The sequence below is a fragment of the Leuciscus leuciscus genome (genome assembly GCF_965113295.1).
Source record: "Leuciscus leuciscus genome assembly, chromosome: 21".
Classification (NCBI taxonomy): domain Eukaryota; kingdom Metazoa; phylum Chordata; class Actinopteri; order Cypriniformes; family Leuciscidae; genus Leuciscus; species Leuciscus leuciscus.
This window is the reverse complement of record NC_138745.1, coordinates 18388312-18403039: the sequence shown is the minus strand read 5'-3', so window position 1 is coordinate 18403039 and position 14728 is coordinate 18388312. Positions and strand designations below refer to the sequence as shown.

The 14728-nt window shown below is 38.1% G+C and overlaps 1 protein-coding gene across 4 annotated transcripts in view; it reads right to left on the bottom strand.

Moving 5' to 3' along the window:
* mpp3b (MAGUK p55 scaffold protein 3b) overlaps window positions 1-14728 on the bottom strand; it is a 58870-nt gene that overhangs the window by 23230 nt on the left and 20912 nt on the right. For all 4 annotated transcript variants that reach the window (XM_082152754.1, XM_082152756.1, XM_082152757.1 and 1 more), the window contains exons 5-7: window positions 11325-11405; window positions 10662-10799; window positions 10408-10489 (exon numbers count right to left, since the gene is read on the bottom strand). In XM_082152754.1, coding sequence (XP_082008880.1) covers window positions 10408-10489; window positions 10662-10799; window positions 11325-11405 — 301 coding nt within the window. The remainder of the gene's footprint in view (window positions 1-10407; window positions 10490-10661; window positions 10800-11324; window positions 11406-14728) is intronic.

The window sequence follows — 14728 nt, the reverse complement described above, 5'->3', positions numbered from 1 at the left end:
GTTACCTCTAGTTAGCTAGATGCTAACGGACTTTTTCAAAGACACGAAACCATTTCTATAAAGTAAATATTCAACGGAAGCGAGTGATTTACATGAAAGAAAGTCTCAGAAACATTTGTATGTACTATTTGTGTAATTATATGGACTAAACTTACCTTAAAGTAGTTCAAACAACAGTGAGAGACGGAGTTTCGCTGATTGTCAGTTGAGCTGCTATCTCGTTTCCATGGTAACGCCCTCAGCTCCAGTTCAAATGCGGCTTGAATGTTCAGCGTGCGCGCGACCATTAAAACACGTAGAAGTCACGCAGCATTTACATACATTTAGATTGATGGGGTGAAAATGTGAATTATTTGATAATCAGCAAAAATATCCTGAAACTTGATATATTATTAAATGGATAGTAGGTCTGTGGCCATCGCAAACTGTAAATGGAATGAAAATATGAAAGAACTGAAAATGTAAAACATGTTTTTGAAGTCATTTATATAGGCTATATAATAGGCTACAATGGGCAGCGCCAGATAATTTTTAACGCATGTGCTGAGGGGGTGCTAGATCATTGACAGGGAGATCTGCGCAAAACTTGGCCACTAAATATTTAATGATCACAATTAAAGTTTTAATTTTATTAAATTGAACAAGCGCAACATTCAGCATTCAATCAAATATTCTAAAAGATGTAGGCTATTATTAAAGGGATAGTTCACCCAAAAATGAAAATTCTGTCATCATTTACTCACCCTCAAGTTGTTTCAAACCTGTAAGAATTTCTTTTTTCTCCTGAACACAAAAGAAGATATTTTGAAAAATGTCTGTAACCAAACAGTTGATGGACCCCATTGACTTCCATAGTATTTTTTTTTTCCTACTATGGAAGTCAATGGGGTCCATCAACTGTTTGGTTACAGACATTTTTCAAAATATCATCTTTTGTGTTCAGCAGAAAAAAGAAATAATGTTATTTCAACATAATATCTTGTTATTTCGACATATGTGTGCGTGCAACAAGCAAGATGTGCATTTGTAAATCCAGTGCATTAGGCTGCAAAGATGAAGTTGACGATCTCCGTAGTGAACGCGCCTATAGAGAGAAATGCACATAATGGATTACATAATCAGAGAGTATAGCCTTTTTCTTTTCGTTTTGAATTATTTCGTTTAAAGACATTTCAAGCTTTGTGTATTTGATGTATTTCTCATGTCTGTGTGAGGCATACACTGAGTTTTGTTAAGTTAGGATGAGATGCGCTCCAGTTAACGTGCAATGCAAGTGACCGCGCGGGCGCCTCCATGATTATATTGTCTGTTATAGGCCTATTTGCTTCTTTGGTTGATGAAAAATTTATTAAAATTAAGATACAATTTATACAAAACGAAATTCACTTTAAAGAAAGGTTTTCAACAAAACAAAACGTAATGAAGTGGTCAAAATCATGTCTGACCCGCTCCATGTCTCATATTGCAAATCCTATCTTACTCGTGCTGTTCACTTTTCATAAATCAACATAAATGAAAAAACAAACAAAAAAACATTAAAATATTTTAACAAATATGACACTAAATGTGCTTATTTAATGGCTATAACAGTATAGTAGGCCTACAGACTCTCTATTTGTACAAATTGCATTTAATTCAGAATTTTGCACACACAATTGAAAGGCATTTGTTCAAATCAAGTTCACGGATAATTGTGCGTGCATTTATTAATCATTATGATACTAAAATAATAACAAAGTAGGCTATGCTATGTACAAAAAATCAGATGAGCCCAGAATATGAACGCAACGTTTAATTACACGTTAAGCATTTTCCTCCCATAGAAAACCATTATAAGAACGCTTAATGTGGCTTAATACAGATTAGAATGTCCCCTTCGAAATAACGAGATTTTAAATAACGACTTAATATCTCGAAATAACAAGAAGAGTTTTTATTCTTTCTTCAAAATGCGGTTCAGGGCTTCCATAGAATACAGCCTGAATATAATTGCTTCCAGAAATCATTTTTAGGGGTGCTATCGGGGTGCTTTGGTCTTTCTTGGGGGTGCTGAAGCACCTGCTAGTCCCTCCCTAGCGTCGCCCAATATACAGGTCTACCTTTAGAAATGGTAAACGTGGTGTAGAAATAAAACAGCAAAATCTACATGATATAATTATGAACATTTTCTCATATAGGCTACAAAAATGTACAGATGTAACGAGGAATTGATAAGGGGTCTACGGTGTTTAAACTAATGATGTTTTTTATGGATGCATTATAGGCATATTTAATGTAGTAATTGTTGAATTTTCAAAACAGCACAAGCGTTTTCAACGAGATATAAACTAGGGAGGCGTTTTGTTGGATTTATGCCAAATCATAGGTATTTATATGGTTTGCGAACGTATAGGTGCTTACAGATAACGTATTTCTGGGATGTGCAACACGTAACTTTGAAACTATTTCTACAATCTATTTCTTTACTTGCTAACAATAGACTTTAATTGTATTTATGCTATATTAGGGTTATATGTGGTCCAAAACAGACGACCGTCTTGGGTTAAATAAACAAAGCCAAATTTGCAGTAATTTTTTGGGCAAAAATTGGACCAAATCAGACGGACCAAACAAAGCCCAATTTTCAACGTCTATGTTTGGGCTAAATTTGGACCAAATCAGACGGACCAAACAAAGCCCAAATTTCAACGTCTATGTTTGGGCTAAATTTGGACCAAATCAGACGGACCAAACAAAGCCCAAATTTCAACGTCTATGTTTGGGCTAAATTTGGACCAAATCAGACGGACCAAACAAAGCCCAAATTTCAACGTCTATGTTTGGGCTAAATTTGGACCAAATCAGACGGACCAAACAAAGCCCAAATTTCAACGTCTATTTTTGGGCTAAATGAAGACTATGACGGGCCGACTTGATTTAGCCCAAAAAACAACGTCTTAATGACGTCTGGTGCTGGGTGGGTTACACCTCGGGTGTGCATTATTTTTCTAATAATTCAACGGCCTGAAGTCAATTATTCCGCTTATACTACAGTTACCACACTTCGAAACATTGTTCAGATTATGTATTTCAAGACGTTTGTAAAGTTTTTGTCATTAAAACGCTCTTGTATGTAGGACTAATTTCTTACGCATCTAATCCCATGCCTCCGTTGCTAATTCCAAAACGTAATTTCAGAGTTAGTAACGGAGGTTTGAGCCGCTGATAGCAGACTAATGCTGGGGACACACGACTAGCTGACACATTCTCTGACTGTTTTCATCGACTGCAGCAGATTTTAAACACCGACTTTGAACACAGACTGAACGCGCTGAACACGCGTTTGGGCATGATCAGTCATAAGTATCAAATTACATTCATAACCGGCCTTAAAGTGTGTTACCGGCTTTATGCAGTTATTAATGCAGCTATTAGAGAGAGATGTTGCAATAATGAGACAGAAAAGCATGTGCGTCATTATTTTTTATTTATTAATTCAATTCGTTTTAATTAATTCGTTCATTCTTTTTTTTCTATTATTGACAGATGACAGTAGCCAAATAAATGAAACACAAAGCCCTTTTAACAAGTAGGCCTATCAATAATTATTTATTTGTTAAATTATCTGCAATAAAAATCCGTGCTGCAGGACTATCCATTTATTTAGCCTATATTCAGTTTAATTTTCTATTGATTATATAGGACTATATACTTTATTTATTAAAATTAAACTGCATGTTTCCATTGATTGTGAAGCTAGACATTGAAAATTGTAGATCAAGCGCACGGGGCTAAATGTTTTTTCTTGTTATGAATTGTATCCTATTTTCCGTTATTACAGTTGACTACGCGAAGTGATATGGAACTGTAATGCGGTCAAGACCTGCCTGGAACTACTTTAGCTGTGCGTTTCCCTGAAAATAATGCACACCTTAGAACGTTCGTCAACCAATCAGATTCAAGCATTCAACGGCCCTGTAGTATAAGTACTAGTAGCTAATTTATATAAGTACTAGTAGGCTATCTAATTAATAGGTACTAGTATCTAATGAATAAGTACTAGTATAAGTACTAGTATCTATTGAATAAGTACTAGTATCTATTGAATAAGTACTAGTATCTATTTAATAGGTACTAGTATCTATTTAAGAGGTACTAGTATCTATTTAAGAGGTACTAGTATCTAATGACTTAGTACTAGTATTTATTGAATACATACTAGTATCTAGTAATAGGTACTAGTATCTAAAAAATAAGTACTAGTACCTAATAACTACTAGTATCTAATATATATGTACTAGTCACAATTGGAATACATACTAGTCAGAACTGAATAGTTGATATCTGAATGACAGATCCCCATAGAAGTCAATGGCAAAAATGTTTTATTTGTTACTAGTAACAAAAGAATAGTTACTAGTCACTATTGGAATAAGTACTAGTATCTATTTAATAGGTACTAGTATCTAATGAATAAGTACTAGTATCTAATAATAAGGATGTGATAAAGTCACATTAGCTGCCACCGCTGGGGAAGCAGCACTGGCACAAACACATACATGCATATATACGCACATACATACTGACCTCATTCATCAACATCTCGTTCCTCCCTGCCATAGACGCTATCATAGGAACGGGTGCACACGCGATGATGATAGCACCTGGACATTCATCCATTTCTCCACTCTCCTTTCCATATTCATTCCCCGGTCATTTCATACACTTACATTCCACTGTCTGGTTGTTTCGTTCGTGTTGTTTGTCCGTGTGGGCGTAGTCAGTCTTCCGGCGCCATCGGCCGAACTGAACGATCGAGCGGCGGCCGTTTATGACGTCATGGCAGGGTCGCGTCGGCGCATCGAAACCGGAAGCAGACGAAACCATTGTCTAGTGTGAATAGGTGTGTAGTCAAATGGTAAAATTATGTGTTGTGTATTATGTGTGAATGTATTATGTGTTTTATTTGGGTATATGTGTATTATTAATATATATAATATATTGGGAATGGATAATTAAATAGATTAAGTATTTGTGTGTGTATTAATTGTTATATGTTTCGGGAATTGGTGTGTCCCAAAAAGGGGCGGGGTTTGGCCTATTTAAGCCAAGGCCAAACCCAGAGCCATAGAGATCTACCTGTCATGGGGGCTGAGAGTAGACGGAGGAGCTGAACACGCAGCGCCGGATGAAACTCTATGAAGCCTCTGTGCGGGTAAATAGAGGTTATAGTTGTGTCAATGGTCCATTTCCTAGATAGGTGGCGGTAATGCACATATCTGTCTGCGATCCGCCGTAAAAAAAGCAAGAAGAAGAAGAAGAGCCATAGAGAGAGAGAGTTGCGACACTCTTTGATGTCGCCGCTATGGCTGTCACGTGGTTCATGTAAGCCCCAATAGTTCCAAAACGTACGCTGGCTGTCATGTTCTTCTATGGGACAGACAGCAGCGATTGCATTATTGAACGGTAAATATAAAATAAAACACACACCCAAGTACTTTTTCAGCTGTTATTGCATTATTGCATTTTGTTAATGTCAGTTTTGCATTTGGAGATAAGTTTTAGGCTATATTTTTGGAGGGAAAAGCTTAGTGTTCATGTTCGCATGGGTAGTAGCACTGGCTTTAGCGGCTCTAACTTAACTTTTCCATATCATTCATCTGATGATGGACGTCTCATGATATTTATTTTAGCACAACTGGGCTGTATTAGGCTATTGATTCCCGTGATTTTGCTTATAAATTTTGATTCAGCCATTAGCCTACCTTCCTGATCACGCAAAGAGGTTTGCCGTGGCGGTGCGTTCAGAATTCGCTTAGAAGCTAGCTCACTTCTTCTGATGAAAGTGGCCATCCTCAGGACCACAACGTGAAACATAATCATGTTAAGACTAAGAATATTATTTTAAGATTAAGGCCATACACATTATCAAAACTATAACAGATTAAAAACGAATTTAAGCATGGCTGATACAAATGAAGGTTTTCAAATAAAATATTTTTTATTAAACAATGACAGACAACAAAAATGTGTGCTTGTGTGTGTGAACAAGAAAAACAAAAACCAGGGGCAGGTGATCCATGAAACAGACAGGACTGGTGATGGCCATAACAATCCTAAAGGTCCAGCATTGTTCTCACAAGCCGCTTCACTCAAGACAATAATAACATAATGAAAAGTTAGTATATCCCAAAAAATTAAAATAAATAAAAGTTGCTATAAAGGTGGTAGCGATTCATTACCGAACTCTTAGCTGACGAAGTCGCGCTAGCTAACTAGCTAGCAGGCAGTGCTTGAAAATTGGTTGAAACAACCAACATAAAATATAAATAATTACGCTGTGCATGTACAAATGAAGACCAGTATAAGCATCGCAAAGGGCCTCTGATACAATATAGACAGTTGACAATTCAAAAGAGGTCGATATTTCAGCAACTTAACTCTGGAACAACTCGACGCGCAGCAATGTAAGTGAATGGTGTCCAACGCCCAAATGACAGTGTTTGGAACTATTCCGATCTTCAAATCCCGGAAGTAGGCGGTTAAAAGCGCCGCCATTATTTACAACGGAGGTCTATGGGAGTGTCGCAACTCTCTCTCTCTATGGCTCTGGCCAAACCTAAAGTCATCACTTGTTAACCAAGTCAGAAAGCGAGAGTGCAACTGTGGTGCCTCAAGCGAACAAAACCTTTGTGTACTGTAGATACGTTTTTGTTAAAGAGTTTTCATCTTTATCTTTTTGTTGTTGTACTTTTAGGGTTTTTCTTTCCCTTTTTGTGTGCACCTGTACATATACTTCACTGTGGACGGTCTTCTTATTGGCACTGTAAATAAATTCCACCTTGCACGAAGTGCTTCTGCGAGTGCGCCATCCTTTTACGTCCATACACGGACTCACATTTCTCCCCGAAGGCGAGCTGGTGTGCTCGTCTTCATCACAAAGTACTAGTAACTAATGAATAAGTACTAGTATCTAATAAATAAGAACTAGTATCTATTGAATAAGTACTAGTACCTAAAGAATAAGCACTAGTAGCTAATGAATAAGTACTAGTACTTAATGGAATAGATACTAGTATCTAAAAAATAAGTACTAGTAGCATGAAAATAGAGACTAGTCGGTTTAAATGATTAAATGTTAAAACGGCTTGCCATAGTGAAAATTTTATTGTGGATATCAAGAAGTAGCATTGTTACTAGTGGAAATGTAATTCCTGATATCAAAAATTGCCATTGTTACTAGTAGAAATCTAATTCCTGATATCAATAACTATCGTTTTAACTAGTGAAAATTGAATTGTTGATATCAAGAATTCATATCCTGGAAATGAATAAAAGTTAAAACGGCTTGCCATAGCTATGAGCATCCCAGTGCCTTGCTATAAGAATCTTGTGCATTCCTGCAACAAGCTGTGAGCGAACGCTCATTTAGGCCGCGATATAAAGACGAGGTGGAATCGCCTCAATCCTGGCACAGTAGATGCAATTCTGTTTTTGCACAGTGCAAAGAAAAAGTCTAAGTAAGACTAGGCCATTAACAGTTTGCATTTAGGCTGAGTTGACACCCGTTTTTGTTGTATATCGGTAGGCTTTAGAAGCAAAGATTTTGTTAAAAAAAAGTTGCAGTAGTTAATATAATATAAATATGTATTTCGAACAGATAGTGCTAATAAATTAGCCTACTGTATATCGAGCCATTAACTGGGCTGAACAGTGAACATGTTTGTGTGTGTGTGTGTGTGTGTGTGTGTGAGAGAGAGAGAAACAGTGACATTCCAGTTTAAGTTTCAAGGGAGTAAAGCCTGTGTTTATGCCATTAAGAAAATAAAATTGTCAAATAAATTTTGTTTTAAATAAATGTTAATTTAAAAGCAGCATTCCTCAGTGTATTATGTTACAATTAGAAATGCGCGCATCAGCTCTCTAGCGTTGCATAGTCTGCTGTTGAAGGTGAGCATCCATTTATCATCACGCCTAACACATAAGAATAATTGTAATTTGACCATCGGGTGCGGGTTGGGTGCGGATGTCTAAATCAGAGAAAATTATTGGTGGGAGTGGGTGGCGGGTGGATGATTTGTTTTTGGCTGCGGATTCGGGTGTTGTTGGAGCTGATCCGCGCATCTCTACTGACCGGAGTCTGAGGGTATGGCAAGTCTAGAAAAAACCTTGAGGGTGGAGCCTGGTCTAGGCCAACAGGACCTGTGCCTGAAGAGACAGTACGTCTAGGCTGTAGAACCTGATAAATGTGGACTGGACTGCGATGATCAGCCGGCTGCCGCACAGATGTCAGCCATGGATATTCCACTAGACTACGCCCAAGAGGAGGTCATCCCTCTGGTGGAGTGGGCCCTCACTCCTATGGGGCACTGCAAGATCAGGGACAGTCTTTGCTTCATAGCTGGCAGCCCCTTAGAGCGGCCTCTGAAGCACACAAAAAGCTGCTCCGATTGCCTGAATTGGCTGGAGTGCTCAATGTACAATGTACCTGAAATGCAGGGCAGCACTGCATAAGCCACATTCATGGCGCTGCATCAGAGTCAGCAAGGAGATGAATCTCCGCGCTTCAGTCGAGAAAATCTGACTAGATAGCCGTTCAGTGCGAGCTGGGAAAGGCCATTTGTCTGTGAATTTCACAGGCATGAACCAATCAGGCTTCTGTATTTGGAAAAAACTGAGTTTTCCCATAACAATCAGAGAAGATTCTCTGATGCAATGTGAAGTGAACTGTATACGAAAGGGAACACTATTATTTGTACCACTTTTTTTAAAGTTATGTTATCATGTTAGCATGTAAGAGTTGTGTGTATTTGTGTGCATGTTTCAAGTGTCTTTGTGCACTATTTGCTAGCTTTTTTCAAGAGTGAAACATTTGGATGGAATAATTGTGTGTTTATGCTCTTCGTTTTATACTTTAAAGATGGTCCTTATCCAGCAACATATCAGTTGCAAGTGCTCAAGACCTAAAACCTTAAAACCTATAATAAAAAAACCCGAACACGGCATGTTCTTGTCATTATGCTTAATCGTTAACAATCTATTGAAGATTTCCGAGGCTCAATCTCTGACAAATATCAATGCCAAGCCAAGCCAACTTTATCTCGGTTTCTTACCAGTACGCAACAGCGTTTTGCTTGGGGGGTTGGGCGGAACTAACAGAACATTATCTCTGCGGCAGTTTCTTCACTGGGAACAGAAAGTAACTCACTCGCACTAAACGTTTACTCTTTGAATTCTTGCACCCAGGAACAACACAAGTTCACTCGATTATTACAAAAAAATTGCTAAGAAGTATTTCCTACTAAAGCAAGGCTGTATTTGACTGTGGTGGTAAACATATCCTATTAGACTGGTGGGACTCGGGAGTGGCCATGGTCGGCAACATGCCCAGTGCATTATGGATATTGACCTTTTTCTACCGATTTGGCAAAAGGGAAGACAACAGCCTTTTTTCTCTATTTTCTCTAGTCAGGAAGCACCTTTTTCATTTTTTTCCCTCGCCTTTCTACTGTATAAGCAGGCAAGTTTGCCAGTGGCCAGTGGTGAAGTGCCCCTTTAATACTAAAGTTGACATAATAAATGATCTTCATAACATTATACTATACATTATTTTACATACTTTTACTTTATAAACTATATATTATCTTTATAATTCATAATAATTCAAATAAATAGTACAAAATTACAATAGGTAGCCTATATATTTTAACATTTCTTTGTTTGAAACTTTTTTTTGGTAAATCCTAAAACTGTCTATTTATTTTCAGGATTAAATAAAAATCTCAGATTAGTCTCAGATTTTTGGACCCCACTGTATAGAAAAACATATTATCTACAAATATTTCTCAATCTTGTTTTTTGTTTTTCATTGAATGTTATAAAATTGCATGCATTCTAAAAGATTTATTCAATAGGAAAACTTTGCACACATCATATTTCAGCAGAATTTCCATGGTAACCATGAAATCTGCTCTGTATATTTTCAGTATAATCTGTAATCCCAAAGCAAATCATAATCTCAAGGATTTTAGTCAATATTTTGCTTGTGATCAGAAAAAAAACGCTATGAATGCTATTAATATCAAGAAAATAATGATTCTGCTGTGATTACAGTCTCCTTGGTTGCTGACATCTAATTTTCATTTCATTCGATTTGTATTTTATTAAATCATTTTTTATTTCTAATAGCAGAGATTCTCAGTAAATTCTTTGCATAACAATTGAATAAATGGTTATTTGATTCCTTCACTTAGTTGTCTGTCACAGATTGAACAGTTTTTGACTTTGATGGTCCCTGATTGTGTCATTACAGATTATGTTACATCAAATCTGCTGAGATAGTTGTCTGGCCACAGTGTAAAAACACACAGTTGGCAAGGGTAAAAAAAAAAATATTCTGAGAAGGGCAGGGACCAGTCTGTCACTCACCACTGCGGTCGGCAGCCCCGCCCCTCATGATCCTAGCAACCACCACCGCTCCAGTTACCTCGTCCCTGCGGATGGTCGCACCCTAAGAGACACAATCGATTGCGAAAGTTATATAAGACTATATTTCGTATGCCTTGATGATGGTGGACAGAATAGCCATTTTATAGACAAAACAGCTCCACCATTGTAAAATACATTTTATGTAACCTGTTCTGATGCATAAAGTACTACTTTTTTTTTTTTCTGAAACTCACAAGAGGCTCCTTGTTCTTCACCAAACGCACAATCTTCACTGATTCTTCCTCCAGTTCATCGTCTAGATCATCTGGTAGAGGGGGGAGCACAGGCTCAAAATTCTTCTGTGCAACCGTGTCATGTACTGTTAGCACTGCCTGATGGGTCATGGAGAGAATAATCATAACAAAGGTTGACAGGATGATCCACTAGTGCTGAGGAAAAAGAATGTGTATGTGTGTAAAAGGGAGAGATAATTAATATGCAGACAGAGATGGATTGACTTAGAGTAGTAATAAAAAAAGAGAGAGAATAGAGAAAACCGATGCCTGGGGCACATGGAGGAAATTATAGAGTCCAATTAGAACGTTGTAAAATGCAAATCTGATTCTATTTTGTCATGCTGCACACAATAAAATTACAATGAATTAAGCTTAATTAGGCCAAGATTATTTTAAATACCGATTTAACAGGAATTATTGTGTCAGCCTCATATATGTAACAGAATCTGCATACCGATGTTGAGGCTTTCAAATGGATTTAAAGGAGCAACTGTTTATATACATCTGACCTTATTTCTAAAAATATCATAAATTGTATTTAGAGATGAGATGATTCACCAAAAAGACACATATACACACAGTTAGGGAAATCTCTACAGAAGGCACAAGTGACTTTCACACCTTCACATGTGGAGTGGTAAGAAGTGTTAATAGCTCTCTCTCATCGTCTTCCAGTGGCCCGTTCTGTAGCTCCTCTGCGACCTGTCAGTGCAAACCACAAGACTAGTGTAATCAAAAATGCCAAAACCTGACAACAATTCAGGGGCGGATATACCGGGCTGCCACACTAAAAAAAGCATTGCCACCCCATCTGCATCCCAGATTTATCCCAGTATAAAAATAAAAGCAACCAGTTTTTTCGGTGCCTCATTTTAGCAGCTGCGCTTTGATGACATAAAAAGATGTAGCCTACCGCAAAAAAAAAAAAGGCAAGAAAACACGTCTGCTGCACGGCTGTTCGTGCTGTGTATGCTAGTCAACTTCATAAACAGGTGATACATAGCCCAGTTCAATTGTTTTTCCATTTGTGTTTGTGAATTGGAAAATTTGAGGTATTGTTTTCCACAACACTTCTCATTTATTTTTAACTGCATTGTAACTATTTGTGGCGTGCAGATTCTCCGACTGCTATGGATATAGGCACATTTGCCTTCCGATCTGACTAAAGAAATGGAATTTATTGATTTAATTTAGGCTTTTATTCATTATATGTGAATTAAAGCCTAAATTAAATCTGTTCATGATATAAAGTGATCGTATCTCTTCAGAAATGTTGGACTAAACCTCTCAATTCATTTGGATTAGTTTTACGATCTCTTTGACCTGGTTTCACAGACAGGTCTTAGATTAAACCAGGATTAAGCCTTAGTTAAATTAAGACATTTACGTATCTTTTATAAACGTGCCTAAAAAAAAAAAAAAAAAAAAAAAAAACATAACTGGTGTGCATCATGAGACAAAACAATGGCAGTGACATATTTTAAGATAATTATGTCAGTGCAAGTTGCTTTCAGTTAAAACAGCTCAAAACATGCATTTTAGGGTGAGTTCACACTTGTAGTTCGGTTTGCCTGGTTCGTTTCTATGGTGACCGGGAGGGGACATGCTCGGTTCACTTAGTTTTGTCGTAGCCACACAACACTCGTGGGAACGTGATAATATGTTGTTGCCATGAGATATTAATTTGTGGAAAGGTCATATTAAGTCTTGGGAATGTGATAACAAATTGTTGAGGTAACGACATCATTATGTCCTGGCCACGCGATGTAAAGTCGTGGCCTCGAGATCATGTTGATCATATATTTTTCTCGTGGCCACGACTTCATATTTTGAGAGAACGACATCCATTTCTTGTGGCCACGAGTTATGTTGAGGGTACCACACCAGTCAAAACTGTAACCATATACAGTAGTCGGAGATGGAGATGACTGATGATAACATTTTACTTTGAATTAGAAATGTCATGTAATTTATTTATATATACATAGCCTATAACTATAGATATAGTGCAGTCTCTGGCATTAAAGGGATAGTTCACTTTGAAATTAAATTTTGGTATGTTTTAGCTTACCTCAAGGGCATCCAAGATGTAGGTGTCTTTTTTTCTGCAGTAGTTTCAATTTTGATATTTTTAGGTCAAACCGTTCTTGTCTGTCAGTCATATAATGCAGGTCGATGGTCACTTGTCTCAAACAGCATGCACAGAGTCCAAATTAAAACAATTCCCTGTCGTCCAAATTAAACAATTCCCCATCGTAAGTACACATTGATGGCCTAAGACACGAAATGAGCGGTTTGTGTGAGAAAACGAACAGTTTTTATATAGTTTTTACCTCTTGAACTCAGCCACGTCCAAGTGATCTGAGAGCGCGGGCAGGTATAGATATATACAATAGATGTCGCCTTGGCTACTGCGAAACATGGGTATGTAAGTGAAAGACACCTTATGCGCATTCTTAAGTTGAATGGGCTTTTTTGTCGGAAATTTGCTGGCTTGAATGAAATACTCGGGTCACAAATAAAGTCCCGTTTAAGGCAATAAACAAAAACAAATTATGAGAAACTTATATTAACACATAACAAAGTAAATTATGACCAGGGTAAAAGGAGGAGCCCGAATCGCGTGTGAAGATTCGGTTCCCACATGTTATAAAACTGGAAGCCACGAGAAACGGATGTCGTTCCCTCAAAATATTAAGTCGTGGCCACGAGAAACGGATGCTGTTTCCTCAAATATTAAGTCGTGGCCCCGAGAAACAGATGCTGTTTCCTCAACATATTAAGTCGTGGCCACGATAAACGAATGTCATTCCCTCAACATTAAGTCGTGGCAACGAGAAACGGATGTCGTTCGCTCAACATACAATCTCGTGCCTGGCCACGACTTAATATCACGTTCCCACGAGTTTATATGTTGTGGCCACGACAAAACTAAGTGAACCGAACATGTCCTCTCCCAGTCACCATACTGCTGCGAGGAGACGCGGTTCTGACGCCTGTACTGAACTCTGATGGCAACATCACGATTATGACGAGAAAAGAAGGTTGGCCTATGCATGAGCATTCCATCCTTTTTAGGTCTCGGCTTCCTGTTTTTGGTTTGTTTACGTCTTTGATCCGTGTTGCGTTCATATTTCATCCGAACCGCACCAAAGTTGGTTTGGAAGCAGACCAAGGACATTTTTACACTGGGCAGGTTTGCAGCGGTTGTTTGCAGCAAACTTCCTGCCTTGAGTTTGGTCCTAACAGACAGCTTTCACATTACCAATTATTCATGCGAACTGTGCATGGGCCTAACTAAACTGTCAGTGTGAAAATGCCCCAAAACCCATCTTTTCAGCGGTCTTTGTCCGCTTGTTTGGTGCGCACCAGAGTTTGGATGGCAGCGTTCGCACTTATTCAAAGGAATCGCACTAAAGGCAAGCTCACAGTACAGAACTATGAGACTACATGAGTTGCCATGGTGCTCACACTACACACATTTTCTTGTCAACTTCTTGTCTTAGCAGCTCATACTACACAACGACGATAGCGTGCACAAACTACAAGATCTTTAGCAAAGCTGCAACCCTAGACAAAAAAAACAAACAAAAAAAACAAATTCTCATATGAATTCATGTAAGACTTTAGAGAGCCGCTCATGGTTGCTTCTCAAGTCATAAGCCTATGTGCAGAAAAAGATGGGAAAATTGTGCAGAGCTGGCTATACCTGTCAACACTCCCGTTTTCCCCGGGACTCTCCCCGTATTTCAAACCCATCAACCGCCCCGGCTCCCCCCTCCTGTTTTGTTATTTCTCCCGTGAAACTCCCGTAATTTGTATGGCCCAAACCTCGTTATATGAATAATCACATCAATATTATTCCAAGGTTGTCCAGTTGCCAGATCTTGTATGAAACGCACCCTACTCACACAATCAACACATACAAATTTCAACCCATTTGTGAGCTCAACCTGGCAACCTACAACCCAGTTGCCCTGTTGATATCTGCGCAGGTAGTAGACGCGGGAAGTTGAATCACTGGT